Genomic DNA, 23,501 nt, shown 5'->3' on the forward strand with positions numbered 1-23,501 from the left:
TAATATTCAGTTTGTCCGATAAACTAACAGTCTGTCTGTGTCCCGTCAGAGGTGGGATCCTGTGTAAACTATGGAAGGCCATCACAGACTACAGGCAGAAGCCGACCTGAGGCCTTACTGTGCGTGGCAGCAACCACTCGGAGACGCCCCGGACTTCAGTCCCAGGGACGCGCAGTATTTCTCTCCTTTACCTCAGTATTTATAAGAGCAGAGAGACTTTTCAGGAGACACGACCCGTGTTCGCCGCGCGATGCGCACGGCAGCTCTCCTGTCCTCCGACAAAGACCCCGTCCCCCCCCGACCGGTGGCGTCGCAGTTTTGGATGTGAGGTCATTTCTGAAAAAAAGTCACTGAGAAGTGCCACTTGTCTCGTTAACGTCTGACGGACACGGCGCCGCTTTTTGTTACAGCTGCGATACAAAATGGAAGATTCTACCAGTAAAACCTTAAAAAGAAAATGTCAAAATGTTTTCTCCTGTTTCTACGAAATGTACGGTTTACAAGAACTGACCATTTTCTAAGACAAGCCTGAGATACAAAATACTACATTCAAAACCATCTGTACTAATATAAATTTTTTTTTATCACAGGCATCTCATCACTACTTTATTTAAAATTGATTTTTTTAATTTAATTGTGATGGTAGTCTGAAGGATGTCAGCGCATGCCCTGTTTTGTTTATTTTAATTTTTTGTCTGTATTCTGAGACTTATTTAATTTTTTGATGTTTTTTGATCCACATTTCTTTTTATATCCCGAATCTCCCATTTTTAATTTTTCAGAAACATGTAAATATTGTTATAAAAATTATATGTGAATCACATTTAAGTACTTTGAAAAAATATATATATTGATAAACATAGCCTATAGTAGAATCTCCACGTGGACCAGACCAAGTCTATAATGAACACGTGAAAGATAAGTGGGTTATTATTATTGTATTTTCTATTTGTCACGAATCATAGTTGATAATATTCAGTTAGTAAGTATCGTCACATCAGATCGTTTGCTCCCTTTTTATTGTTGTACACTGACAAAAGTTGTGCTCGTGCGATAACGATCATTCAGCCACGTTCACGTTGTGATGAAAATATGAAATGCAAAATGGAGAGAACCTTGACTTTTTTTAATTTTATTTCAAAATGTGATGTCAGAAATGGGGGGAAACTAATCATGAGCAGTGTTTCCATTTTGTTTCACGTGTAAAATGATTCAAGTTATTCGTGTGTCATTGTTAAAATAAAACTTTTCATCTTGAAACTGTGAAACGTGTTAAAACGTGTGATTGAATATAGAAGTTAAATTGTTTTTATTTAAAGGAGAGGTTGGTAGGAAGTTTCAGGCCAATTTGCTATTAAAAAAGTTTTATAATGTTCACAAGATTTAAAAATTGAATACAAAAGTCAAAATTGGGATTAAATTTGTCTAAAACATTGTCAACACTAAAACTGTGCTTACTAGAAAATTGGCTTTGCACATATACAGAATATTGGCATAAAACAATACCTTAAATATTGTTGTGTTATGGCAAGATAATGTCCATAAGTTACAAAGAATAAACTCATTGACGCAACGATGTAAAGAGGGAACATTTCAGAGTTGTAATACATATAACAAACATTGAAGTATACATAACAGGCTGCCACACATATTTCAAGTAAAATTGTATGAATTGTACGGTTCCCCGAACTTTTTTCGACCTCTGACCGACTAAATAACGGTGACCAGAGACTTGCGACCTCCCAGTTAACCACCCAGACAGTTTACATTTTATTTTTTTAAATTTCCTTTTTTCTATTTTGAAACTATTATGGCTAAGATGTGCTGTTTTTAAATTCTATCTGACCTCTGGTAATCCTCTCGTGACCCCTCTGTGGGCCCTGGCCCCATAGTTTGGGGACCACTGGAGGAACGAAGCCATACTTCTAATTACATTTTGAATATTAAAAGGACGATGAGAAAAAAATATATAAAGTCAACTGAGCATTAAAAAATATACTAAAGAGATTAAGAAGCTCACGTGAATTGATTGTGGGTGACTCGCGAACAGATTTGAGAGGCGGGTGTCGTTCTACTTCCGGCTTCATCGAAGTGACGTCAGCGGATTGTGAGGCTCCTCGCCCGAACGTCCTCCTCCTCCTCCTCCGCCTCCGCCTCCTCACCATGACAACGACACCTCCCCTCGTCTAGCATCGTCAGGGAGAGGACGAACCCTCCACCTCCTCCGCTCGCGGTCTTTATAGCGGGTGGTTATTATTGTGTTAAATCATTAGTATGGCGGATGTATATTCCATGTAGGCACGGTCGCCTCTCTTGATGCGTCGCGGAGCCGCCGGAGCCAGAGGGCCCGAGGGAGACGCCGCGTGAAACAACAACAACAACAACAACAACAACAACATGGCTCCGCCGCCGCCGCCGCAGCATCTCCATCTCCATCTCCATCTCCAGCTGCTGCTGCTGCTGCTGCTGCTTCTCGCCCGGGTCGCGCCCTCGTCCGCCGCCGCCCGCTCCTCTCCGATATCCGACCTCAAGTCGAAGATCTCGGGCGTGGAGGAGCTGCTGGAGGAGTTCCGCCTGCAGCTGCAGCAGGACCAGGCGCACAGGGAGGCCGAGGCGCTCGACGCCGACCCGTGCGCGCGCGACTTCGACGCCGCGCCGCAGCGCATCATCCGCACCAAGGCCTCCATCGAGCGGGGGGCCACGTTCCTGCTGGCGCCGGAGCGCGTCGCCACCTGGAGGCAGTGCCTGCGCGTCTGCTGCGCGCAGCCCCACTGCACCGTGGCGGTGGTGCAGGAGGAGGCGCGGCGGCCGCCCGGCGACGGCCTCAGCTGCTACCTGTTCAACTGCACCTACCAGGGCCGGGCCGTGTGCTCCTTCGCCCCGCAGCAGGGCTTCACCACGTACAGCCGGGCGGCCAACGCGACGCAGGGCCCCGGCCCCGGGCCCGGGCCCGGCCCCGGCGACGGGCTGCCCGACGAGGAAGAGGCCAAAGGTGGGAGATGATGGTGCAGCATCACAGGCTCAGTCAGGGGCTCAGCAGCATGATACTATACACAATGATTCGTCCATATTATTCATCTGAACTTAGACATATAGTGTTAGGATTATTAAAACATTGTAGTTCATAATTTCAGTCTTACATAACCATGTAAAAACACGCTGGTTGTTTACTCGTGGTTCATGATCACTAACAGCAACAAACCAGTTTGTTGAGCAAATGAAGAATTGCCCAATTTTTTTTGATATGATCATTTTATTTCACTTTAAGTAAGAGAGGAGAATTCATCTTTCATCTAAAGGTTTTAGTATTTGTTTCAATTTCATTTTGCTGCACTAACAAGCTGATTCATAGAAAAACTAAAATACTTGACCTTTGTTTGTGAAGGGAAATAAATGAAGATGAGAAAACACACCAGGGAAATTATTATAACTACTCGTTGGCACATAACTCTTCTTAACAAAAGATTATTGTTATGTGACGGGGTTTTTTTTTTGTTTTCCAGAACTTATAGATCAAAACCTTCTATTATATAAGTCGCTGATATACTTCTTTCTATTGTGTAAAGCCGTGAAGAGATACTCAGCTTCCCTTTCCTTTAAGGTTTGGCCAAAGCTTGACATTTATCCGTTTTTAGAAATAAATCAGTGTGTGATTCATGTTTTCTGTCATTTTGACCATCTGGCCGTCTTTCCGCCGCCCTGTTTCAGGGGATGGACAGTTTTGCAGTTCCTATACGTTGTAGCTTCAGCCTCCGGAAGGAGCTGCTGATCTTGATAGAGCAGTGGTGAGTTAATGATTCGCCGTGTCGGTTCAGGTCTTGCGACATTAGATAAGGACTCTGAGACCTGCAGCAGGTGTGGCCGCTGTATCTCCTCTGTTCATTTCCATCTGAGCAGGTGGACGTTCTAGTGCAGCTTGTTGGTGATTGGTTGACAGTGCACTGCGCCGATGATCAAATAATTGTTTGGGCAACTTCTCGAGTCCAGGGAACTTCACTTCTCTCTTGTTTAAGCTCGTTCAAAGTGAGAATTCTCTGCTTTACAATTGAGATTTATTGAAAAAAAATTGTTCATCCAATCCATAATCAACAGATTGATCAACGAAAATATCGTTTGTTTTCAGCCCTCAATAAGTTCAATCTTGGAATCAAATGTGAAGATAATCTAGTCTGTAAAGAACCCATTTTTAATGGTACAGTAAATTTAACAGTAAATCGACTAATCGACTAGTAATCAGCTCCAAAATTAATCGCCAACTATTTTGATAATCGATTCATCGGTTCAAGTAGTTTTTATGAAAAAAAATGTGAATATTTTCTGGTTTCTTTGCATCCTCTGTGACGGTAAACTAAATATCTTTGGCGTGTGGACAAAACAAAGGTTTGGGAAACACTATTTTCACCGTTCTAGGACATTTTATGGACCAAACAACCAATCCATTAATCGGGGAAAATAATCGACAGATTAATAGATAATGAAATGACTCTTTTTTTTGCAGCCCCTATGTTAATTATCTTACTCCCGCCGAGTGATAACACATTCTATGTCTCATGGCGCTGTACGTAACGCGGATCTTCTCTGTGCGCAGCCGTGGATGAGCCTCCCCGCAGCGACGCCGGGCGGGACGTGGTGGTCCAGCTGCCCACAGACTGGGCCGTCCTGTACGGCCGCGACAGCGTGGACGACCACGACATCGGCCGCTACGAGTGGACCCTCCTCAAGGGAGACACGGCCATCAACATGATGGTGAGGCCTTTTACTTCATGTGCAGTAGTGTGTGTGTGTGTGTGTGTGTGTGTGTGAGAGAGTGTGCGTGTGTGTGTGTGAGAGTGTGAGTGTGAGTGTGTGTGTGAGAGTGTGAGTGTGAGTGTGAGTGTGTGTGTGTGTGTGTGTGTGTGTGTGTGTGTGTGTGTGTGTGTGTGTGAGTGAGTGAGTGAGTGAGTGAGTGAGTGAGTGAGTGAGTGAGTGAGTGAGTGAGTGAGTGAGTGAGTGAGTGTGTGTGTGTGTGTGTGTGTGTGTGTGTAAATATGGCAGGGGGAAAAAAAAAGAAAAACCAGATCTAAAGAGGCTTTGGTTCGTCTTTTTGTATTTGCTATGAACAGTCGCCAGGCATCAAGAGTCAAATTGCATGTGTGCGTGTGTGTGTGAGTGTGTGTGTGAGTGTGTGTGTGTGTTTGCATTAGTTGAGTCAACAGCGCGGCCTGTGTCCAGAGCTCCGTCGTGTCTGGCCGCTATCAACGGAGATAAGAGCAACACACCTGCCCTCTGTGCTCCCAGCGTCAGACAGAAACACTCACAATTTCCTTTCGCCGTTTCCCACAGAAACTAGTTCCCGAGTGAAAAGCCCTGTGGATCGCCGGAGGAGAATCTCTTACGTTTTCAATATAAGGGCTAGAAACGACAAAATCTGGTTCCCTGAGATTTTAGTTGGGCCTTTTTCAATCGTTGCCGAATAACTCTCCGTAAGTATTTCGTGACACAAGGAGACGCTCGGCGGCAGGCGCCATTTTGTTCTTTTCACCAGAGCCTGTTTTTGCGGGAACGTATAGGAAGCAAAGTCATCGAGGGCCATCGTGACCAGTTGCGTTGGCCACGTTGACCTTCAGCCGCCCGACACGACGACGGCAATCCTCTGGTCGTTATCCGTCAGATGGTCATGCTAGTTTCATTCAGGTCACATGGAGGAAGAGAGTCCCGTCGCCATCCGTCCTAGGACGAGTAAAGGAACGTCTTATCTTATCGTGTATCACGTGTTTGCCTCGAGTGACGAGGGTTTTCACCTGAATGTTAGAGAGAGAGAGGGAGAGGGAGAGAGAGAGAACTGGGCCACATGCAAACCAGGGATGTTGCAGTTCATGGTCAGCCACGTAAACCCGAAGGCCACCAGGGGTTTTTCCTCAAATGTCACGTGACACACTGACGCATTAAGAACCGCAAAATGGAAAATGCATGTGCATGCGAGAACCACAGACAACTGATCTCGCCTCCGCTGCATTAGGCCGAGGAGAGAAGTCAGGACAGAGGAATCGTCTCCAAACGACATTATCATCTTTCTGCACGACTGAATACAAGCAGGGGACGACAAGAGGGCAAATGGGCAGACGAGGCGACCGTGGTGGTTTGAAAATTTACAAAGTAAAGTTTTAAATAACGATGGAAACCGATTGCGCAGCCGACCCCGAAACTCCGCCCCCCTTCGAGGCTTCGGAGGAATCTCCGTCCGTGCTCATGCGTTTTTCATTTTGGAATCATCTCAACTTTTATCGCGTGTTTTTTTTTGGTTGCCAGGCGACGCATCCGGGGCTGCTGAAGATCAGCGGCCTGCACGAGGGCGTGTACACCTTCCAGATGACCGTCACCGACTCGGCGGGCCAGCGGAGCTCCGACAACGTCTCCGTCACCGTGCTGGCGCCCAAACACCAGGCAGAAGGTGACGCACTCTCACGCCAAACTTTGTGTTGAGGTCCTGACGCACTGATGCTTCCGAGGGTTTTGGTGAAGATGTGTGTGTGTGTGGGGGGGGTTTGGGGTGATAAGGCGGTTGTCACATGTGCGGTCACACACGTGTTGCGTGCGTCCACAGTTTGCACCGGCCACTGTTCAAACTACCAGTTCAGGTGCGACAACGGCTGCTGCATCGACATCACGTACGCCTGCGACGGGACGCAACACTGCCCGGACCGCTCCGACGAAGACTTCTGCCCAAACTGTACGGCACATTCCTTGTACCGGTTGGGGGGGGGGGGGGGGGGGGGTTCGTCTCTTTGGGACGACTTTGATCTATTGTATTACCAGGACCGTTTCGTCCCTTCTGCGTTTTCCTCAGTTGACGGCGGCAGGAAGTCGGTGAGCCACCCTGCCGGCGACCTGCCCGGCCCCCGCGTCCCCGGAGCCCGGACGGACGAGGCCGACGACGGGCCCACGCTCCAGAAGGCCGCGGGGAACGGCGTACCACCCCAGCGGGACGGGGCCGAGACCGCTCCTCCGATAAGTCCCGGTCGGGGGCCGCCCGCGGTCAGTCAAGGTCAGGTTGTGTTTTTGTTTTACGGTCTTTAGATTGATAGATAGTTACTTTACATGTCCCAAGCTGGGAAATTACGGTGTAACAGCAGCACGTAAATTTAATACAGCACACATGCAAAATATATAAAATATGTACACAAATAAATGTCAAATATACGAATTGCAAACGAAAGAAGCACCTTTAAGCACACGTTTATTCACACGCTGCAACGTTTTTATTTGAAAATCACGGCAACAGGAGCCCCGACAAATGTGGATATGGTGGAAGGGGAATCTGCCAGCACTCGGGAAGTCTAATTCTTGCACACGCTGTTCCCACCCTCCTTTTGACCTGGGTTCTAGCCGCGCCTGTCCAAATGTGCTCGGCAGTGTGACCCCCGCATCGCTGTGTCTTTGCTGCAGTAGTGTCCCTTTTTGTGGCGAGGCAGAGCTGCTGTTTTCAGTGCGTGTCTGCGTCGAGAAGCGGATGGAGGCCCCGTGGGCAGCCACTGAGGCACAGCACTGAGCTGGATGTGCCGGCCGAGCCACGGGGCCACTCCGCAGCTCCGTGCTGCAAAAAACTCTCGGAGCGCTCGCACACAAAGCGCCTCTGTCCCGTCCGCCATCCGATCCCCCAATCAGGCCGACGCCGACCTGAAAGGGTTTCTTGTTCTACTTCGTCTTCTTCTTCCAGCTCGTCCCCCTCTGTTGCTGTTCTACCCTGGGTATTATTTGGCTGGGGTGTATTCTCAGGAGTCTCCTCTTCATTTCACAAACGCTGTACTGTTTTTGCTGATGGTCGCGGTTGGGCCTCTCTCCCCGTCGCTGATCTCTGTTTTTTTTTTTAAATGGGCCACCAAGTCAATACAATGTCAGAAAAATATACTTTTCTTTATTATTTATTAATTGTTGTCTGATAACGTCGACCCAGCGTGAGGTGAAGGGAAACTTGACCAAACCTGCTGAAGTAAAAGAGAAGAAGAGAAGAGCAATTCCCGCATCACATTGTATGATAAGAATATATAAATAAAACATACATGATAAAGTTATTAGTGTTGAATAAAATCCAGTTCAAAAGCGTCATCACCTGCTCTACACATGGCGCTTGTTGCCAGGGAGTCATTTCAGTTTGTCAGATGTAAATCAAGTTAACAGTGTCTGGTTCCCTCTGGTCCTGTAGACCCCTGCGCTGCGGCGCCGGTCGTCGGACCCTGTAAAGGGACGTTCCCGCGCTGGTACTACGACCAAAGCGCGGGCGAGTGCAAACACTTCCTGTACGGCGGCTGCCAGGGCAACCACAACAACTTCCTGCAGGAGTCCGACTGCGTCAGTGAATGTATACGAAAAGGTGAGCGACGGTTTCTTCTCCTTTTCAGCTCTTTGCAACATGAAGCTGCGTTAAACTTGACAAATAACGGGAAACATCTTTCAGGTCCGGTGTTCAAACCAGCGACCGTGGCTCCTCCCATCACCAAACCGACTGAGAGAGGTCGATTTATTATATTCATTACGTTTGGGAGAAAAAAAAGTCAGTTTGCTGCCTTGCTTCCTCAACTAATGTGTGTCTGTGCTTTTGTTACAGCTGCAGCTAAAGTCTCCCAGAGCCAGGCCGACAGCGACGACGCCCCCATCTCAAAACCCTTTGCAGCAATGGGAGGACATCCAGTCCCGGAGTCGGGTAGGAAAACCTAACGCTCCTGTCGCCGTCCAGCTCTTGTTCCTTTATTGACAGTATCATGCCTCTCCTCCTCCTCCAGGCGCGATCCTTCCTCTGGCGCTCGGCCTCATCATCACCGCTCTGCTGCTGCTCATGATCAGCTGTCGTCTCAGGTTCGTTCGCCACAAGCTGAAGAAAGCCCGACCCCTGACCACGGAGGAGTCCGATTACCTCATCAACGGCATGTACCTGTAGCCACCCGACCGAGGGGAAGTGAACGCCACATTGCATGGATCCGACAAGACAGAATGGTCCGGGGAGGGGAGGGGGGTTGTGATCACCAGAGCTTTGAGCCAGGACTTTTTTCTTTTTTTTTATCTGCTGAGCCCTGAATGTCTCGTCTCCTGTTTGTCCTCGCGTCAGACTGGAAACATCCCGGCTTCTCCGTCGTCACGAACGTTTCTCAAAAACCTCCGGCTGGTACACCTGCTGCTGATAGATGCTGCTTGTGAGATTGTACGTAGGTTGTCATAAGAAAATCTGATTCCATGATGAAATATCAACATTCAATGCAGATACGCTAAAGTCTATATGCCCCCAGTGACTTCTGGGATACATACGAGAGGTTCTTTGGTCCCGTTCCTTATTCAGATTATTTTTATTCCTCAGATTGATTCATTTGATATTTTTATTTTCATTCATTGTTCTGCTGTATTCCAGCCACTGGGTGGCGCCAATGTACCATATTTCTGCTGTAGATTTAACCCGAACAAGGCTGAAATGAGGGCGGACGTGTAAAAACTTTGGAGTGCCAGACGTTATTATCAAAGGTATTCTTTATAAGTATCCCAGAATGATATTAAGCCATAAGTGAATTCTGTCACATCCCCCTCCTAGCTGAATCAGTTGCATGAATATTCCATCGAGCAAACATCTTGTGGAGTATGTTACTGTATGTACGCAGATCTGTTCCCTCCCAAGTCTTTCATGTCAGATATTAAAAGTTTATAATATATCAAAAAATATTGCTGTGATTCACTGACATTTAAAAAAAAATGCTATATTTTATATTTACCCACATTTTGAGACGTTATTAAATTAACATCAAGGTCGTTAAGTTTTTTTCTATATGCACATGGGGATTTTGAGGACGGAGCAGTTTTAGAGCTGAACATTATATAGTCTATATATATTATAAATGTATATCTAATTTCTTTTTGTAAAATTAGAATATGATCTCCTGACAAGATTCTATAAGCAAAGGCAGACAAAAACATAAGCCTCTCTTTATTTTCATATGCCATTCCATAAACCGTGCAAACCAGATATCATCCATCACTCAGATCACCAAAAATAAAATGTACTTCTTTTATTTTGATTTCATGTATTATTTTATTTTTCTCCTTTCTTTCAAGAAAAACACATTCATTTGCTTTGATATCGTTGGAGAATGTTTTTTTCGGCAAAAAGCGCTGTGACCCTCCCCGTTTAGTGTCGGTCACCAGAAGTTGGTTAACGGCAAACCGGCGGCAGAAAGCGACACATCACCGTGTGGAAAGCTCATCCCGGTGTGTGTGTGTGTGTGTGTGCGTATGTGCGTCAAGTGTTATTAGTGCTCCGCTCGCTTTCGGAGTCACGTACGGTACGATCCACTCGCGTCGCAGGACCTTAAGAGTGTTGCACATCAAACAGGATAAAGTGGGTTACATCAGCCGTTGTGTTGTGTTGCCTGCGTCTGTGTGTGTGTGTGTGTGAGTGTGTTCTTAATACTGCTGGCAGGGGGAAGAAATCACGCGCGCACACACACACACATGCACACTGTAGCTATTTAAATTATCTAAAAAGTCTCAGGCTTTTCCTCCTCGCAGTCCGGCGCAGTTCCCTTCAACATTCAGCTTCGATGCTGCTGAAATGTAATACTGTAAAAACGGTCGCTATTCAAATGATGAAATCAACCCCCACAAAAAAATTATAATCCAGCGGTTAAAGAGGAAAACATAACCAGAAAAAAAAAAGACCTCACACCTGAAATGAAAAAACAAAACGCCCTTTTCAAATATTTCTGCGCCGAGCTTCAAGCAAGTCTCTCTCTCTCCTCCCCCTTCCCAGCCTTCCTGGACCGTCGTCAGCGTCGCACTCTAGTCCGTCGTTAGACTCAAACAAAAAGAGCATGTTTTTGTTTTTGCTTTGAACACGTCGAGGGGTTGTTTGACCCCCCACCCCCCCCTCCCCTCCCCCTCCCATCTTGCTTTTCTCCGGGTTCAAACTTAAAAGGTGGATTATGGTGCGGCTGTTCCTCTTCAAAGTTCATCCCTGCGAGAGAAACAACGAGTCGAAGGTTAGAGAAGAGAGAAAAGAAACGAGAGGAGCAGCATGTTTGGAAAAAACACATGTCCTCCTGTCATGCAAACACAAAGAATTAGAATCACATGCAAAATGTTAAAGACCCCCTCCAGTCACGTTTTAAAGTATAAAAAAAGAATCTGCTCTGCCTTATATCTTGTTTAACATTGTTTACCCCCCAAAAGATAGTTAATAAACCCTCTGAAATGGGGCTAGAAACCATCCACTCTCTCTCCCTCATTGAGGAATTCTGAGACTATGAATTATTCATGATATGCAAATAACACAGGCCCCGCCCACCAAAGATGCTCACGCTAGGTTGACCGGTGGAAGAATGTGCGTACACAGCTTGCTGCAACATCGGAGAGATACAGCCATTAAACTTTCTCGCGCTGCTAATGCTAACGCTAACTGTCTGCGGACACACCTGCCGTCCTCTCGTGGATGCGCTGCCTCCGCGCGCGCTGGAAGTTTCCGGTTTGTTTGCCTCACATTTGCATGTTTGACGAGCGATTGGTTTTCTGTATTTGTCACGTACCAAATCTAGCTTGTCCAGGATTCGTTTGCATTTCACATCGCAGAGGAGTGACACAGAAATCCCTATAGTCCCTATAGTCAATGTCAGACATTTTACAGGACAGAAACAGAAGGAAAACACTTGTTTGATTGGAGGGGGACTTTAACATTCATGGACACAATAAAATCCAAACAGTTATAGTTTGTTTTTTCTACATCTCACAAGTAGAAGTCAGGCAGCTGGGGTTTAATATCGTATTAGAATCCAAATCAAAGGGAGTCATGCTCTGAAAAACAAGCATATGTCACACCAATTCGTTTTTAGGGGTTCCAAATGAGACTTACAACTTAAAATGTCATTAGTCAGGCAGGTTTTCCTTGACCAATTTAGGACTATGGTGTTAAAAAAAGAAACCAATGGAGGAAACGTGCAGCTAGTTTGGTATGGTATGGAAGAAGCGGAAAAGAAAGTCAACAAGCAGCAGGATGCAGCCTTGTGCGATCCGTTGCCTGCTCCAAGCCAAACCATTTCACCTTTGACACTGTGAGAAGGAGAGAGGGAGGGAGGAGGAGGAGGAGGGGGGAGGAGAAGGAAGTCACTTCCACCTGGACCACTGCTTGTCTCTGTCTGTTAAAGGCACATAAATCACCCCCATCAAGGGCTTCATTTTGGTGCTGCCGTCCTCCAACTTGTCGTACTGCTCCAGCATCTGGTTCCCCCCCGCCGGGCCGACGGGCAGGATGAGCCGACCGCCGGGCTTCAGCTGGTCCAAGAGCTGGGGGAGAGGAAAACGAGGGGTGCGTGTGATGGGTCAAGAGGACGAAGACACAAATAAAACCGCGACCTTCGTCGTCGGCTTCTTAAAAAGTATTTAATGAGACTCACGGCTTGGGGGACGTTGGGCGCTGCGGCGCCAACGTGGATGGCGTCGTACGGCGCCTCCTCCATCAAGCCCATCCGCCCGTCTCCCACTGAAACACACCGGAAGTCACAAAGAGGCTACAACACATGGATTTCCTCATCAAGCTGGGTCAGTTGAACATTTAAAACAATGGCTGTGATACTAAACCTATACTTCACTGATGAATTCTCTGATTAAGTTTTCAACTAATTCATTATTTAAATGAAGAAATGTCTCAGATACTCGTAACCTAGAACCTAAACATACTAACAATGAATTACATCTCAACACGTCACTACTTTAATCCTGTATCATTAATATGATGATATATTGAGGTCGGTATCTAGTATAGAAACACATTTCCAAAAAATAAATATCTTACTAAGTCTGACGTTAAAAACCAGCAACTCTTCTTCTCTGACTTTTTGACATTGAATAGTTTGTGTAATGATATAAGCAGAAGCATCAGCATAGACGTTTTCAGTCTGCAAAAGATCTTCCATGTTGTGTTAAAAAATTTTATTACAAAAAGTATATCTAGATGTGTTCATAAAATGATGATTTTATAAAATGAATTAATTTACAGAGAAAAAATAGTTTGTAGGTTACTGTTAGGTAACGTAAAAAATTCATAACCTAAGAGCTGTTTTTCCACCCATACTAACAAGAGTTTCAAAAACTTTTTTTTTTAAATGGGTGAAATTATAATTTAATAGTCTGGTTGTTTCACCACCATCAACCCCTCAGAGAGGAGGTTAAAGTGGGAACTTACTGCTCAATTATTTAGCACTGCACTCCGCCGTCTACTGAGCTACTGTGTGTTTACTTCCCCTCTGAATGGACGGCGTCATCTTAACATTACATTATCTTTAGCTTTTCAAACAATACAAACTAAACACAGACTAAATGCCTGTAACCTTTCCCGAACGACGGACTCACCTGTCAGCTTGATCCGGCCCGACGTTATCAGACTGGGGTCATCTTTCTTCACGTTGGTTATCGAATCGTCCACCAGCTCCTGGATGTGATCGATTCCTAGAACTTTCCCTTTAGGACCTACCTGTGAAGCACGGAGAGGGGGGGACGGTGCTCAGTTCACACACAAAGAATTTCACAACATGAGATGCTTTTTATCTTGTTTTGACGTTGACTGGTCGTCAGGGTGATTAAACCGATCGGTGTGAGTCGTTTTAGAAAAAAAGCCACGGTAGAGGAGAGTTGTATGTGTTTACCCGTCGTGTGTGTGGGGCTCACCATGCGTGCGAAGCAGACAGACAGGATTCCGCTGCCGGAGCCGACATCCAGGGCTTTGGCCCCCTCATACAGCTGGTCATGTAGCAGCTCCAGGGCGTAGGCATGCTGGGTGGGAAAAGGAGGCATCACTAACAACCCGTCACTCAGCACATTGATGGCGAGCTTCCGCCCCACTCAGGATGTATTTGGGGTAAAGATAAGTGATGAACATCACTACTCGTCTCTTTCGGTTTTCAGACATGAACTTTGTAATATCTGGAAAATTCCCTGGAGTTTGCCAAACGCAACAGGAGATTGGCTGAGTCAGATGCGGTCACACAAATCAATCAATATAAAACTTGATTAGTTGTGGTCAACTGTCATTTGAACCCATTCAAAATTAAGTATTTCAGTTAAATCTGCAATAACAAGTGAAGAGACTCTGGCTGCCTCTCTTTGATTGACTGAAAGAGATCAAGCTTTGCATAAAACAATGTGTGATTCACAGGAAGCACAAATGTCTGAGAGTCTTCTTTGTGTCTTACCATGTGTGGGGCGCTGATGGTCGCTTGATAACCTTTTTGTTCAAAAAAAAATAAGAAAAGAGTTAAGACGTTGGGTTAGTTCATCCATCAGACGTCAGACTACGATTCAGGTTTCAGACCGAACGATCACACGTTAGCACACGTTTACCTATCGACTGCGGCGAGTCCATGTAGGGGTTACACTTGGAGAAGTGGGCTCGGTCTGTGGCCAGCATGACTTCGTAGACCTTGTCGGATTTAATGATGCCATTCTCTGTGGGCGCAGGAGAGTTTGTGTCACTCAGGGTTTTATGGAAATACACGCACAAGAAAAACCCCAGGAAGGAAATATGTTATGTAACCGTGCTGCAAAAATAGTAAATATAGAACAAGATGCAGGTGAGATAAAAATTCCGGAATATTAGATATCACACAACCAATTGCTACGATTACAGGTATGTTTGGGTTCATATGCAATAATATTACATTTACTTTGAGAATTCGTCAACCGTCAGCGTTCATGAGACGGACAACTTTCTGCATCGCCGACAATACGGTATTAAATTCATACATGCAAACACCTGGGTAGAGGATTTCATCCATAAACCTATGATAATGGTACATACGTATATGGGGAAAAATCAACAGTATGAGTCTGTATTGATCATATTCTATGCAGTGACGGAGAGTGGAAAAATATGAAAATTCAAACAGGATGAAAATGACATTTGGAATGAATGATAACACTGTGGGCAATTTTCCAAAAAAAACCTGCTCATTTACTGTATATAAATACTGTATATATTTATCTATACACAGTCTTTTGGACTATATATATTTATTGGGGGGGGGGGTAGATAGAAAGGGTAGCTTTATTCTTAATTTGTTAGGTTTTTAGTTCACTGGTTCTGCCATAAACAGATATTCCACCTATATGATCACATATATCCCCGGTATGAAAACAGAATATAAATGCAGACTGCGTACAAACATGTTTGTGTTATTGGCATGAACAGGTCTTCAGAGAGCCACACAGCTTGTAGACAACTCATGGAAGAATTTTTTTTTTTTTTTAATTGCTAAATAAGTATTATTGTTTTCTGAATAATCTCTTCTCACAGGTTCCTGCAGCAGCAGCAGCTGGTGCCAAAGTCAGGAAACGCCAACGACAGCCGGCGCTGCTCCCGTTACAGACTCCCCTCGCCCTCAGAGCAATGCACCACTTCAGGATTCATTACAAATAAACAATACAGGCTGCCAGATGGACACTTAGTACTGATTTCTGAAATTAAAACAGCCCATATTGGCAGATTTCAAGCTGTGTGGTGTCTGTTTTTTTCTTCTTTTTTCCTCATCTCCACATTCAAAATTAATGTCAGAATTCAAAATTGTCCTGCAAATTTCTTGCCTGTAAACCCACTTGCATTTAAATTGGGTGCGTCCAGTAAAGTGTTCAATTAGGAGGACGACGATCGAAAAGAGATTTGTGACGACGGCCAAAATCACAAGGAGAATTTCACCTTCTTTTTCTTTAAAGCCTAAAAATAAACACTCATTTATTGGTTTTGACTGATTTCCACAATTTTTCCTCATCCATGTGCTGCAGAGCTTTTGCATGCTGACGACAGCCGACTTCCTTATGTAGATCATCACTGTTTTCATTTTTCCCCTCATTGCAAGATAAACAAAATAACAGATGAGGGATCATATCTGCTACCAGACAGGGAACATAAATATAGAAGAAGATTCACGTTATGCTTTTGGAGCAGGACACTTTCCACACCAAAATGCTCGCAGCTGAACTGTCTGCAGCAGAGCTGTGACTGTGCAGGACTGTGCAGATTATAAATAGCCCAGGTTGATACTGTATATTGAAAGTGGACTTGCATACTTCATCACATCGAGTGTCGTGTTGCTCTATGCAAGCGAGAAACCTTAGATGTCTGATGTGATGTTTCAGTTTAAGCGTCTTTAGCCTCCCAACACAATGCACCGGTTGCAGAATAGACCATGTTGCACTGATGACATCGGTCGCAGCGGCACTTGGCACCACATCTCAGCCCTCGTCCTGCGGGGTGCCACACTGACTCACCGCTCCCTTTTTCGGGGCGTTCACTGTCGCCTGGACAAACAACTAACGCGACAAGTCGTCTTATTCCAGTCGCACACACTAATAAAGAGAAGATAGCAGAAAGCAGCTGCCAGTGTCCCCCAGGTAGAAGCGAAGCGCATGCTGCAGAGACAGACGTCGATGACTTGTGGGCAGGGCACCTAGCAGCGCGGCTAACGCTAGCTCACAACGTCCCAAATGACGCACATTGAGCTAGCAGGCTAAGCTAACCCCGAAAGCTGCACAAAATATATCTCGCGACCTCAAAACATGATAAGATGCAACGTGTCTCTGCCTCTATCGTTAATTTGTATTTATTTATTTATTTTTTGCAACGAAGGACGCATTGCATCTGTTCCACGGCGCGAACGTGGCTTGGCAAGGGGGCGGAGAGGGGTAACGCTAGGTCAACAACAACACGCCACATAGCATAGCAACCGGCTAGCTAGTTAGCTCGCTTGCTAGCCGGTTGCTATGCTATGTGGTATGTAGCTTGCTAGCTAGCTGGCTAGCGCTCCCGTGCTTGTTAAACCTCCAGCCTCCGAATTGAACCGCTTTTTCCGGACGAGCTTGGTCCGTGCGGGGGTCGCTTTGCAAATAAACAACACGCGGACTCACTGCGGAGGTTGTTGACGAGCTCTGCGTGGCTGGCTCCCCCAGATTTCCAGGCCATTATTAAGCAAACTCTGCGGAGTAGGTAGACGGCAGCTGTCAGTGCCGCGCCTGCGCCGACGGTTTTGCCGAGGAAGCTGACGACCTCCAGAGCAGACGGCGGAGCGGCGGCGGGGAGGACGTCACCGGGCATCACTTCACCGCGGGGCGGCCTTTGTCAAGCACAGTCCGGCAAACACACATTTTTACAGAATAAAGAGTTTGTTTGGATACATTTCTCGGCCAAAGTTAATCACACGGGGGGAATAAAAAAGCCACATTCCATCCTCACTCAGTGCATTATCTGATTTGCCGCAGTAACATCAGCGGTGGCCGCTAGGTGGCGTGAGACACTTGTTGGCGTGAATGCTGGAATATTCAGAAATGGCAGGCAAATGTATATTGTTGATACTTACTCGTCGAACTTTATAAAACTTGGCACAGACATAAGTCAGTTTAAAAAAAGGTACAAAAAATATTTTTTGTAAAGGATATTGGGATGATGGTAGGTGATTTTGAGTGGGATATATATATATTTTTTTTTTCTTTGTTGGCTTTGTCAATATTTTGACTAAGGCATGAATGTAAATAATTTGGTATAAGTTGGTGTAAATTGGTGTTTATAGCTGCTAATGTTGTACAGTAATTATACGCAGTTGAATAAGGGGGGAATAAATAAGCTTTGGCTTCCGCTTGCTCCTATTTTTCAGACATATATTATTTATTCATTTATAAATATTGTTTATGACAATTTGTATGCAGTGTCACACTTGCCTTTATATTTTGATTTAATCAAAATAAAAAATTAAAGAATTAAAAAAGAAATAACTTTCTGGAAAGTTTGCTAAAAAGTTTTTAGACCAATGTTTCAGCTGTTGTATGTGCTGCCTTATACATATTTGACACATTCTTATTTGGTTTCTTCCTATATATGTTGTAGTATAATGCCCTTATTATTATTATTTCTTTACAAACTTCTTATTTCCATCTTTTATTTATATTTTTTTAAATTCTTTTCTAGGTCTGAATATATTTCGACAGTACCCTCTTCATACCAGCTGGTGGCGGTAATGCGCCATTCCATTATTTTACCAACCGCCCAAAGCGCCATCGTCTCATTGAGTTTGTTTGACCCCGCTGAGCCACCGTACTTACGGATGTACTAGCAGTACTGGGCGCGTATGGTTCGGTTTTGCTAACGCCACCGGCTAACGTTGTTTTGATTTTTAAATCTAAAGTGCGGGAGACTGTTTCCGGAACAATGGAGAATATAAACGCTAAGTACGTGTCCCAGAAAATCAGCAAAACGAGATGGAAGCCAGTGTCGTATTCGTCATTGCAGCAGCCGGACGTGTTTGCCACCGGCTCATGGGACAACGAGGTGGGCGAAGTTGACAAGTAATGAATGGACTTCAAGTCGCCAAACTTCATTGAGAAAAATACATCATTTGAATGTATTTCCATAATTAGTGGGCTCACTGGTTTTGTAACGGTCAGATCACGACTCGAGACGCGTTATGAGTCGTTTAGTGTCACTTCGGCGTGAATCAAATGCACCAATAGATTGTTGTATTTGCTGCAGGGATCTCAGGAGTTATTAAATAAACCATGCGTATTAATTGTTAGCATTAAACGTCGTTGAGATTGGCTTTGCCCATAGCTGGTAAAATTCCTTGAGAGAAAGTAGAAGAACTTTATTTATATACAGTAGCAACTTTGCAGACAAATCAAACTCAATTCATAGTGGTTGACAAGACATAGGAGGTTAAAATGAATACTGATTTAGAGACAAATGTTAATCAAAACAATCAATAATTTAAAAGCCAGCAATATAAGAAGGTTAGCTAATATAATGAAAGGATGTATACTAATAAAAACAACAATAAATGCAGTTATGAATTATTACACAAAATAAATTATACTAAGATATTAAAAGTTAAATAAAGTTGATGATACAAAAGAGGTGCTGTTCTTCCTTCTTCATCACCTCTGTTTACTTTTGATAAGAAATATCTGAAATAAGCATTGTTAGAGTAGACTCCAAATTACGGTGTTGCCCATGGGAAATTTGAAATGAGGAATAACTGTTATATGTAATTAATTTTTTTCCGTCTTACTTTGAGTTATTCAGAGAGTCTGTAAATAATTTTTCACTCGTGCACGTGTCCCTGTTTTCTTTTGATTGATGCATATAAAGGTATATGTATAGTATGTTTGTATATATGCAAGTGACCATTTATATATATCTTTAATTTCATATATTTTTTAATATTTCAAACTAGAAGTTGTGCTCTTCAAAAATACTGCTACAAGTACAAATTCCTACATTTAAGGTATTTGCTAGTAGTTTTTAAAAGTGTAGAATAACTGGAGCTGTCAGATAAATGTGGTGGAGCAATAAGTAGAATATTTCCCTCAGGAATGTGGTGGAGTGGAAATGTTAAATATGTCAAAAATCCACTTAAGTACAGTTATTGGGTAAAATCACACTGATGACTGATGTTTGGTTGGTGTCACAACACAACTACAATTACTGCTGTTACTCGACGAGTTGGATTCCATCAGCCCTGATTGTGTTTATTGCAGAACAACAAAATATCCATCTGGTCCATTGGGAATAATGGAAGTTCTGGCACGGACGATGGATTTGAAGGAGACCCTCAGCTGTTGTGTGAACACAAGCATGATGGTGATGTTCTGGACCTTCAGGTAAGTCTCCTAAAACGTTTCTTCCCAACTTTAAAAAAATCTTTATTATGAGTCTGTGCGCCAGGGCTCATTTTTTGTTTGGGTCTTTTGATATTTTACAGTTTCTGGACCAAGACAGAATCGTCACAGCATCTTCGACTGGAGCAGTCACCATCTTCCGACACCACCAAAACAGTCAGGTATGCATTATACTCTCACACAGTGTACTTATACTCCTGAGCCTGCCCTTCACATGTAGACACATGGAGCCATTCCCAACATACCCTGGACAGTAATCTCATATCTTATGCTTCTATTTGTGGAATATGTAACTCCTGACATCATCCTGCAAACTCTAAATTGGTTTTATCAAACAATGTTTAAGTGAAGTCTATAAAATCTTGTGGCAACACAACATGGATGAAGCAGTGAAGTTAATCCCAATAGAGGAACATTCGACTTGGATCTCAGGATAAACCGGTCGCCTGACGCTCGTCTTGCATTTTTGAAGTCGTTAATCAAATTTTAAAAAATGTGTTTCATTTGTTAATAACTGCAAATGACCACAATGTTCTTTATGTATGCCTTTATAAATCCATATGTAACATGCAACAGATGCAGTTGTAGTGCTAGGGAAAGAATTTTGGATACTTTTATAAATCCTTTAATTTCATTTTGTCTCCTCTCTCTCTCGACTTGCAGACAATATCAGTTTCTCAGCAGTGGGCGAGAGCACATCGTTACCCCTGCGACAACGCCCCCTGCACCGGCGTCGTGTGCAGCAGCCCCGAGATAGTTACGGTCGGCGAAGACGGCAGGATCATCGTCTTCAGAGCCGACCAGGAGGGAGTCAATCGAGTCATAGGTGAGAGATAAAGATTAAACTGCTGTGGGAAACCCAGCATTTTGCATTAGAATGCACACTGTTGCGTATAACGAATAACGTGAATAATATATTTTACTGGACTGTTTGATCGTTGCCAGAGAACGCAGACAGCAGCACCATTCATGCCGTCACCTTCCTGAGGACAACAGAGATTCTGACTGTGAACTCCATCGGCCAACTCAAGATGTGGGACTTCAGACAACAGAGCAACTCGCCATCGCAGATTCTTTCCCTGTAAGATCTCCTCAGTTACAAGCAAAAAAATTGTTTTTCCGTTTCCTTTCATTACGCGCAACTATGACGAGTTGTTTCCTCTCAGGTCGGGCGACAGAGTTCCTCTGCACTGTGTGGACAGACATCCGAACCAACAGCACATTGTGGCCACAGGAGGCCAGGACGGCATGCTCTGCGTCTGGGACGTGAGGCAGGGCAGCACTCCCTTCTCACTCATGGAGGCGCACTCTGCTGAAAGTAAGATTTTCAAGTTCATTTTGAAGAAGTTCTATATAGACAGGTACATTTTTCTTTTTTGCTTTAACCTTTTTTGTAGAAGTTAATGTAAGTGTTTTTTTGCTGTTTTTTTTTTTTTTTTTGCCTAGTGTGGGAAGTCCACTTCCACCCAACCAACCCGGACCACCTGTTCACATGCTCGGAGGATGGCTCGCTGCTGCACTGGGAGACGTCCTCGCAGTCAGAGATGCCCTCCTTCCTACAAGGCAAGCTGGAATATCAAATCTTTCCCGTTCATTTTATCCAACAGGATCAAATAGTATACGACAAACACAGTTTTCCATGGACAAATCTTTGTGTTGCGGAGAACTGGCATTTTGTGCCATAATCCAGAAGATATTAGACCAGATTTTACAACTATACACTTAAACGTACACTTAATTTAAGTATTATAGGGTTAAATAGAAAAGAGGATACTTCCATTAGCTTGAGTGAAGCTTAAAGCCCCATGAGCTTTATGTACACTCCTTCTGCTGCCGTGAAAGGATAATGATGTTAGCAGTGTTTTTAACTGGTGCCAGGTTATACAGTTTTTTTTATTAAAACTTAACAAAACTACAATAAACATATCTGGGAGGTTACCGAGGTACAGTAGAGCTTTAAAAATAAGGTAAATATTTATTTTATTAGCAGTGCAATGTTTTCAATGAAGATGGATTAAAAATGTTGATTATCTGAAGCAATAAATGTGTTTTTGTCAGTTTGAAGGAGTAACATGGTTTAAGAAACTGCCTGTGTAATGTAACGAAGTACATTTACCTCAGAACAATTTTAAAGTACTTTATTGGAGTAATCAAATTTAAGATGTTGTCAACCAATACCTCTAACCTTCCTGAACGATTTTACGTGTCGTTAGTAAGAAACTTTAACGTTTGTCTTACTCCGAGGATGTTTATATATTTCATGTATTAGTCATCAAACCCCGGCTATTATTTCTCGGTTGTCACAGTGACCACAACAACACTGAGTCAGCTAGTGTGACAGATGTTATAAAAGCCGGCATATCGACATGCCAAGGAAACTATACATAAACATAATAATACCACATTAATCTCAAATCGTATTATATGTTTCATCATCGCATTCCCAGGTGGCAGGAACAACAGCATGATGTCCCGCAGCGCGATGGCTCCGGTTGGAGGGAACCAGTCCCTAATCAGTGCCTGGCTGAGCGGAGACTCCAGTAAAGGCCGCCTGGAGACATCCCACATGCTGCCCAGCCAGACACTGTCGGTCAACAGCTTGGACGTACTGGGACAGTGTCTCGTCTGCGGCACCGACGGAGAGGCCATCTTTGTCAACAGACAGATCCCGGTTTAAAAAGAATCACGAGTGCGCAGTACAAGATGTTTATCAGTTTCAGTCCCAGCAGAGGTTTTATTGTGTCTGCTGTGATCATACAAGGGGAGCCACAAATACTTTATATTCACAAGAGTGCGTTTTGGCTTTACTTGTGTCTTTCTGTTCTATGTCATATGTTTCATACATGTTTTGCAGTTGTTTTGATGGATCATCATGGGTCAATATTTTTTTAAGTCATTCCTAGCATGATGGCAGAGTGTTAGGGCCACTTTGAAGTGGGGGAAAATGCAGAGGTTTTGAGTCTAACGTCATAATATTACAAAAATTAAGTTGTAATTTATTTTATTAATTTCTAGAGGGGTAACATCAGAAGATCAGCCTGTAGCCTGCTGTAAAATGAGGAATGTGGAGCGTCTTGTTAACTTGTAGCCGACTCATTACGTTAAGACTTTATCACTGCACTAATCTGCCTTTTTTTCCTCAATATATTCCGACCTTATTCTTGTAATATTATAACTTTCTTCTGAATTTTGACTTTATTCTAAAAAATCTCATATTCTTTTCTCAACATGGCCCCAATACTCTGCCATGAAGAAGATAATTTTAGCTCTACAGTCCGATTTTTTTGTATGGATGTTGTTGTTAAAACATTTTTTGCATACATAAAAATAAAAAGTCTGTTCACAAATTCAATTAAAAAATTAGAAGTTAATCGTGCTTGTTTTTTTTATAATGCAAAAGGTGAAAAAGTGAAAGCTGCATCCGGGGAACTTGTCTGAAGTTTCCTGAAGCTTCTTCCAATAATTCTTCCAGTAGTGCTTCCGGTTTTCTTTTAAAATTAAGAGTGGAGCAGCAGCCTCGAAAACGAGCCTCGCAGATTTGGATTATTTTCTGGGATTACCATTTTTGATTCAAACCAACATATATGGACGAGGACATTGTGCTAAATGGCTCTATTGATCAATGGGCACTGTCCCTAACAAATAAATTTAAAAAATAAAGAAGTATATTTTTTATTATTACAGTGGTTACAGCTTTATTTTACAGGTCGGCTAGCTCAAAATAATTTCTGGAGGTTTCTGTAAATAAGTTTTCCCTCTAATTACAGGAAGTGTTTTATTATATTAATAAGTAGTTGTGTTGGTATATTTATTTACTTACACTTTACCTCCGATTC

At 43.7% G+C, this 23,501-nt stretch overlaps 4 protein-coding genes across 6 annotated transcripts in view; 3 read left to right on the forward strand and 1 right to left on the reverse strand.

Annotated features, from left to right (window-relative positions):
• map3k5 (mitogen-activated protein kinase kinase kinase 5) overlaps nt 1-1,268 on the forward strand; it is a 57,113-nt gene extending 55,845 nt beyond the window's left edge. For both annotated transcript variants that reach the window (XM_035616937.2, XM_035616936.2), the window contains exon 30: nt 50-1,268. In XM_035616937.2, coding sequence (XP_035472830.2) covers nt 50-110 — 61 coding nt within the window. In that variant the 3' untranslated portion in view covers nt 111-1,268. The remainder of the gene's footprint in view (nt 1-49) is intronic.
• An 861-nt stretch (nt 1,269-2,129) lies between these two features.
• lrp11 (low density lipoprotein receptor-related protein 11) lies at nt 2,130-10,031 on the forward strand. Its single transcript, XM_047328434.1, has 9 exons — nt 2,130-2,992; nt 4,589-4,746; nt 6,289-6,430; nt 6,584-6,709; nt 6,827-7,024; nt 8,183-8,350; nt 8,435-8,491; nt 8,585-8,680; nt 8,760-10,031. Exons 1-9 carry the CDS (start codon nt 2,398-2,400, stop codon nt 8,912-8,914), a joined length of 1,695 nt encoding a protein of 564 aa, XP_047184390.1. The 5' UTR covers nt 2,130-2,397; the 3' UTR covers nt 8,915-10,031.
• pcmt (protein-L-isoaspartate (D-aspartate) O-methyltransferase) lies at nt 10,032-17,224 on the reverse strand. 2 transcript variants are annotated; one of them, XR_004786257.2, is made up of 8 exons: nt 16,906-17,224; nt 14,347-14,451; nt 14,199-14,230; nt 13,675-13,779; nt 13,360-13,480; nt 12,405-12,490; nt 12,053-12,294; nt 10,032-10,972 (listed from the first exon to the last, which is right to left on the reverse strand). XR_004786257.2 is itself a non-coding variant. In XM_035616939.2 (8 exons), exons 1-8 carry the CDS (start codon nt 17,090-17,092, stop codon nt 10,960-10,962), a joined length of 819 nt encoding a protein of 272 aa, XP_035472832.1. In that variant the 5' UTR covers nt 17,093-17,222; the 3' UTR covers nt 10,032-10,959. The 2 variants fall into 2 exon arrangements, 1 of the variants encoding a protein (XP_035472832.1); XM_035616939.2 differs by having other exon boundaries at nt 12,125-12,294; nt 16,906-17,222.
• An 855-nt stretch (nt 17,225-18,079) lies between these two features.
• nup43 (nucleoporin 43) lies at nt 18,080-23,036 on the forward strand. The gene is made up of 8 exons (XM_035617534.2): nt 18,080-18,319; nt 19,525-19,647; nt 19,749-19,826; nt 20,329-20,491; nt 20,611-20,746; nt 20,832-20,983; nt 21,112-21,228; nt 22,113-23,036. The coding sequence occupies exons 1-8, from the start codon at nt 18,200-18,202 to the stop codon at nt 22,340-22,342; spliced, it is 1,119 nt and encodes a 372-aa protein (XP_035473427.1). The 5' UTR covers nt 18,080-18,199; the 3' UTR covers nt 22,343-23,036.
• The last annotated feature ends 465 nt before the right edge of the window (nt 23,037-23,501 follow it).

Source organism: Scophthalmus maximus, chromosome 18 (assembly GCF_022379125.1).
Source record: "Scophthalmus maximus strain ysfricsl-2021 chromosome 18, ASM2237912v1, whole genome shotgun sequence".
Classification (NCBI taxonomy): domain Eukaryota; kingdom Metazoa; phylum Chordata; class Actinopteri; order Pleuronectiformes; family Scophthalmidae; genus Scophthalmus; species Scophthalmus maximus.

Bases quoted from the DNA above. Each gene is read 5' to 3' on its own strand.
- pcmt (XM_035616939.2), bottom strand. From the start codon at position 17,092: ATGCCCGGTGACGTCCTCCCCGCCGCCGCTCCGCCGTCTGCTCTGGAG. The intron at 14,452-16,905 runs GTGAGTCCGCGT...CTGCGCCCACAG, and splicing joins GCTCGTCAACAACCTCCGCA to AGAATGGCATCATTAAATCC. The intron at 13,780-14,198 runs GTAAGACACAAA...TTTCCCACCCAG, and splicing joins CCATCAGCGCCCCACACATG to CATGCCTACGCCCTGGAGCT.
- lrp11 (XM_047328434.1), top strand. From the start codon at position 2,398: ATGGCTCCGCCGCCGCCGCCGCAGCATCTCCATCTCCATCTCCATCTC. The intron at 8,351-8,434 runs GTGAGCGACGGT...AACATCTTTCAG, and splicing joins CAGTGAATGTATACGAAAAG to GTCCGGTGTTCAAACCAGCG. The intron at 8,492-8,584 runs GTCGATTTATTA...CTTTTGTTACAG, and splicing joins CACCAAACCGACTGAGAGAG to CTGCAGCTAAAGTCTCCCAG.
- nup43 (XM_035617534.2), top strand. From the start codon at position 18,200: ATGGAGAATATAAACGCTAAGTACGTGTCCCAGAAAATCAGCAAAACG. The intron at 18,320-19,524 runs GTGGGCGAAGTT...TGTTTATTGCAG, and splicing joins CCGGCTCATGGGACAACGAG to AACAACAAAATATCCATCTG. The intron at 20,492-20,610 runs GTGAGAGATAAA...GATCGTTGCCAG, and splicing joins GGGAGTCAATCGAGTCATAG to AGAACGCAGACAGCAGCACC.